The sequence below is a fragment of the Microtus oregoni genome, unplaced genomic scaffold, assembly GCF_018167655.1.
Source record: "Microtus oregoni isolate MIOR12 unplaced genomic scaffold, Mior012 000011F_ref0000422, whole genome shotgun sequence".
NCBI lineage: Eukaryota > Metazoa > Chordata > Mammalia > Rodentia > Cricetidae > Microtus > Microtus oregoni.
This window is the reverse complement of record NW_024543070.1, coordinates 46,275,978-46,281,697: the sequence shown is the minus strand read 5'-3', so window position 1 is coordinate 46,281,697 and position 5,720 is coordinate 46,275,978. Positions and strand designations below refer to the sequence as shown.

General features: G+C 54.4%; 1 protein-coding gene across 1 annotated transcript; it reads right to left on the bottom strand.

The window, feature by feature from the left end:
- Positions 1–1,355: 1,355 nt before the first annotated feature.
- On the bottom strand, positions 1,356–3,794 carry LOC121453133 (growth arrest-specific protein 1). The gene has a single exon (XM_041659644.1). It carries the CDS (start codon positions 3,788–3,790, stop codon positions 2,639–2,641), a length of 1,152 nt encoding a protein of 383 aa, XP_041515578.1. The 5' UTR covers positions 3,791–3,794; the 3' UTR covers positions 1,356–2,638.
- Between the last annotated feature and the right edge of the window lie 1,926 nt (positions 3,795–5,720).

The window sequence follows — 5,720 nt, the reverse complement described above, 5'->3', positions numbered from 1 at the left end:
CTTTTGTAAAAAAAAAAAAAAAAAAAAAAAAAAGGGAAAATAAAATCTAATTTCCCTTTCAGCTGCTAGGAATATTCTGTTAGTCCCCCTTCCAATAAGACGCTGCTCTCGGCTTTGTTTTAACAGGTTTACTGAACCATTCAGATGACTTCAGTCTAATCACACACCGCTCTCCTAGACTCCAGGCTGATATCTGGGGCTTTCTGGTACCACACATGGGGGAATCTTGCTTTGGGGGACATGAAGAGAAATTTGGACTCCCCCACTAATAGCTAGGAAAATAGAAAGAGACAAAAAAATTAGGCCTCAAAAGTAAAGGTGGGAATGCATGAGAAAGCACACAATTTGGTTAATTACTTACGCAGCAGAGAAATCTAGCTGCTTTCCCAGCCCATGCTAGTATCACATAAAGAGACATCAGATCTTGCTAATCTGTCGACCCCTCAGACAAAGTTTATTTGTGGTGACTTTTAAACTCCTGACTTGCCTTCCAATCACCGAGTTTAAAATGAAAAGCTTTAAATAAACACCAGGAATAGAAGATAAATAAACTTTTTCCCCCTCGCAAGTGCCTAGCTTGCCGAGGTTCAGGCTCAAATCCCCAGAGGACAGACTGCTCTCTTTTGTGTTAATGTTTAAAAGATTTTCCAACGCTGGAGTTTATTCCTACTGCAAACATCTCTGTTTACAAGGTCAAGTGTATCAGCACTCGACACAGCTTAAGAGCGTAATTATTTATGTAAGGGCGTTTGAGTGTGCATCAGGGGCTTGGCGGAAGCCCAACCTTCAGCCCACTGCTCAACAGCTCCTCAGGACAATATTACCAGTCCTGGTGATTAGTCCCCTCCATGGCGTGTTTACTTTTGCACGCCTCAATGTTTTGTAACAAAATTTTGTATTTTTTTTCCACCAAAAGTGTGAAAATGGCTTTGAAGTATTGAGTCTCATAGGCTTCCTAGACCTATTGGTAACAGATGTTATTGGCATGTTTGATTGAATGAGAAGGCAGAGAGGACACTCCTGGGGGTCAGGAGCAAAAGGGAGGGGGTGGGCAGGGTGGGTCTACGAGTTGAGGCGGAGGTTAGCCTCACACAAGAGACAATATTTTGTGAAGTCTCTTCACAAAGGCCAACAGCACCAGCAGAAGCCGGTTACAAATTGTTTTAGTTGCCTCATTTACAAACATCTAATTGTTCATTAAATTGAAGGCAGCATTAGCTCCCACTCCGGTTAGTACTGCATTTTAATTCCACTTGCTGTTTGATGGACTCCCTGCGCCCCCTCCACTCCCCTCCCACCCACCACTGGGTTAACCACCGAGTAACTGTGGAAGGCAACTACACCAAAGCCACTGTTTAAACTCTTTACTGATGTGTGCATCTTTAATAAAACAACCAAAAAATACACAAAGTCATAGTTATTTAAAACACAGGACTTTAAAAAATGGTGTCTATAAAAATACAATGTTTAAGGCAGTTTGGAAATGCATTTATACATTTCTACAATGTCCATAAATTCTCTTAAAAATAACGACGTTACTTCAAATCTGTAAAATACACTGTACATTCTTAAGACTGTTCTACCCAGAGCACACTTCAAAACGGGCTTGCAGGAGTGGGTTCCTGGTGACCAATGTGTTCTATACATTTCTTGGATGGGGGTTGATGCAACATTGATGCAGATTTAAAACTTTTAATTTCTTTTTAAAAATAAATTATTTCTGACGCATACAATTTATAAAAATTCTATATACAAAGTACAGCAACTGGTAAGAAACCCCAGTTTTAATACAGTTTATATACGACGTACCAGGGTGGAAAACCCCGATAGGGGCAGAGGCAGTATTCAATCTCTGCATACTCAAACTTAGAATTTCTTGGTGTGAAAAAAAAAAAAACCTCAAAACAAAACAAAAAAACGACAACAAAACAAACACCACTCAGAGGTTTTCCTAGATGGCAGTACAGAGCTTTAAGATAAAAAGTTGCATTGTTCAACACCATGGTAACTTTCTAGGCCAGGTTTTTGGACCCTTAATTTTAAGACACGTGGTGCTCAGAGATCAGAACTGTGGCAGTGAAACTGGAGGCGGGGGTTAAAGGTTATAATGCAGACATGATTTCGGGGACCCAGACAAGGCAATCGCCAGCTCCATTGGGGTTACTGGCTGCTATACAGAGTACAGGAATGAACCGGCAAGGGACCGCTTCCATTTACTTACGATTGCTGTTTCTCAGTGGCCACAAGCAATTAAAGTCGTTACCAGTACTATACATCCCTTCACAGGAAAACGGTTTAAAAACAAAACAAACCTAATTCCCTCCACATCCCCTCCCCCAGTCCCTTGGAGTTGTGAAGACCTCCACCGTTCAGCAGAACCCAGGCCTCCCTTGCTTTTTGCAGGGTGTCCTGAACTCTGTAGATTCGAGCCGGTAGGATAGGTCAGTCGGTTATTTGCAGCTTCGAAACCGCACAGTGGAGGGCCGGGCATGGTGGCTGGGGTAAATGCTGGGCCCTGTCCACACAGGGAGCGTGCGGGTCAGAGTTCCAGACCATCCCCGGGACCCCCAGCCACAGGTGCCCAGCTCGGGAACCAGCCAGATCGAGTGCACCGGCCTGCAGCAGCCTGCAGCCGGGGCTACAAGTGTGATCCGAGCAGCAGCAACAACAGTAAGCAAACAAGCGGGGTCCAGGCGCCTCGGGTCGCCCAGTGGCCTCCACTGCCGCTGCTGCTGCTCCTGCGCCCGGGCCCGTGGGGCAGATCCCCGCGGCCGCCCGTCCCAGCAGCGCCGCCGCCCGGGCGCGCGAGGCCGTCGTCATCGTCCAAGGGCTGCTCGCCGCCCGCCGTGCCCGCGCGCTGCTCGTCGTCATATTCTTCGTCGTAGTAATCGTCCAGCCCACCGTCCGAGCCACTGCTGCCCGCACCGTTGCCCGCGTCTGGGCCGAAGCACAGACGGGCCATGTTCTCTTTGACCGACTCACAGATGGGCCGCTCCAGCCCATCGCACACGCAGTCGTTGAGCAGCGCCGCCTTGGGCACGGCCAACATGTCCTCGATGACCGCGCGGCACTCGTCGGTGCAGCGCAGCCCGTTGAAAAGTTTGCCGCAGTAGGCCAGGTAGCGGCCGAGCGCCAGGTTGCAGCGGCTGTCGCGATCGCAGCGCCGCCGGGCCTCCGTGCAGCCCATGACCGAGCCCGCTCCCGCGCCTGGGCCCACGCCGCTGGTGCGAGGCAGGCAGGGCTCGATGGCGCGCTTGGTGGACTTGCAGTGTTCGTCCTGCGCGCAGTCGCAGTCCTCCAGCGCGGGCCCGCGGCGCGTGTGGTTGAGCTGGATGAGCGCCGAGATGCAGTGGCTCGGGCAGCGCCAGCGCGGCGAGAAGGACGCGGCCGAAGCGGGGAAGGCGCCGGCGGGCCCCGGAGCGTCAGCCCCGCCGCGCTGCGCCAGCACCGGCGCGCACGCCTCGGCGTACTGGCTGTAGGCGTAGCTGCAGTCGGGCTCGCCCTGGCACTGCAGCAGCGCCTGCCAGCAGATGAGGCGGCGGCCGTGAGCCAGCCCCGAGCCCCGCGGCGCCGAGCCCAGCAGCTGCAGCAGCGCCATAAGGCACAGCAAGGCGCCCGGAGTGGTCCCCTTGCGGGCCCCGCCGCCGCCTAGCAGCGCGGCTAGCATCGCGGGCAGCAGCGGCCGCCGGACGCGGTGCAAAGCGGAGATGAGGCGCGGGCGGCGGCAGCGGGGCCGCTGAAAAAGTTTGTCCGAGTCCCGCGCACTTCTGGCATGGGCGTCCTCATCCATCCATGCTCGCGGCCCGGCGGCTGGTAGAGGCGGGTGTTCGTTCCGGCACCGCGACCGGGGCTCCCTGAGAGGAGCAGCCACGCCGGTCCGGCTCTGGTCGGTCGGCGGCTGGAGGCGCTCAACGCCGCCCCGGAGGGCCGCGGCGAGGCTGCAGGAGCGCGCGGCGCCGGGGGTGCATGGTGCTCGGCGCCTGCAGACGATCGTGCAGCCGGCGACTCCTCCGTCCCCGGCTCAGCGGCGCGTATCACTTCGCAGTTCTCGCATCCCCTTTCCCGCGGCCAGGCCGCCGGGTCCCCTCCCCCTCCGCCCTGGCCTTGGCCACGCTCCGGGAAGCTCTGGGCGCCGGGTGCTAGGAGACCCCGAAACTCGGAGCGTGCTGCTGGGCTTGGGGACCTGGAGCCTGGGGAGCGGATCCGCGGAGCCCGGCTGCAGACTCGCTCGCGGTGAGGCTTTAAATACAAAAATGGGCCTGGAGCCCCCGTGTGGTGCCGCGGCGCCCCCTCATTATGCATGCATAGAAAAGCAAACAAACAAAAACATTAGCAACGCTCCTTCGGCTCGCCGAGCCCCGGCCCCGCGCGCTCCAGGCTTGCCCGCTTTCTCCTTTCTCCACTCTCGGGCGCCCTTTGCTCGGCCCCCTTCCCGGGTTTTGCGCGCTGCTATTGGTCCAGCCTGTTGTTGTTGAAACTTTTTTTTTTTTTTTTACGAGCCGCTGGAGTGGGGTTGCAGAGTGGGGGAGGGCGGTGGGCAGCTCACATTCAGGCATTCAGGGCTTGAAAGGAACGGCTTAGGGAGCCTGACACAGGCCCAGCTCCTCCCACTCTTCAGGAGGCTGGGATACCGAACCCCAGCTCGCGCACAGAGCCAGCGGGCAGGGCTTAGGGCCAGCTGCCTGCATCCGGCTCAGCCACCAGCCTTTTTGTTCGCTTCCCCCGCCCCCTTTTTGTTTGGGTGGGGGGCACTTTTATTAATTCTTACTTATCCCCCATCTTTGCATTCGAGAGAGTTCGAAAGTCACTTTAATTTTCAGGCTCCCCGTCTTTGAGTCCTGATTACCTCTGGGAGTATAGCGAAGGGAGGAGGTCCTGAGAATTTAGTGTGAGAGTGTGAGACTTTAGAAACTTAGACACAGATCGCGCGCAGGCACACGCGGACTCTCTCTCTCTCTCTCTCTCTCTCTCTCTCTCACACACACACACACACACACACACACACACACACACACACACGACCACAATCACTACCACCATCACAAGAAAGACGGGCACTTTCCACTAGCTTTTAGTTTCTTAATCGGGCAGGTAAGACCCTTGCCCTGAGCGTCGTTTTCCAGCTGTAAGAAGTCCAAAGAACTGAAATCCATTTCTTAACTCACGATTGTAACACAAACGCAACGACAAATAGTAGCGTTAAACACACGTGGGATGCTGAGCGCTACGACCTGGCTGCACTCACAGCACAGGGGCTGGAGGTAAACCGACCCGCTACGAGCTCTGAAGGGTATATTTCAGTTCTTCAGTGTGTTGAAGCAAAGCTGCCGGCAGAGCTGAACAGGACTCTCGCAAGCTACCTTAACTGTGGCGCAAAGCAGCCTTTGGCCACCAGAGGCACCGCGAGTCTGCGGCCTGTCAAAAACTGGCGCTCTTGGTGAGCCTGTCGATTCCATCTGTCACAAATTTTAAGGTTAAGTCGCTGCCGAAGCAAAGGGTATCCCAGCTGCAGCGCGCTCAGAAAGTGGACTGTCCCCCTCTTCAAAGAGACAGGGTATTTGAAAGGGTAAAAGTGAGGGCCAGAGCCAAGACCCAGGTGGATTAACCTGGCGATTGGAAAAGGCTCACTGCCCAGGCTGGGGAGTTGTGCCTCTGCAGTCGCCTCAAACCATGGGAGAGCCAGACTGAGCTATGCGGAGCCTAGCTATGGTGCTTTGATT

What these genes read in the sequence shown, in the direction of transcription:
- LOC121453133 (XM_041659644.1), bottom strand. Translation starts at nt 3,790, where the DNA reads ATGGATGAGGACGCCCATGCCAGAAGTGCGCGGGACTCGGACAAACTT.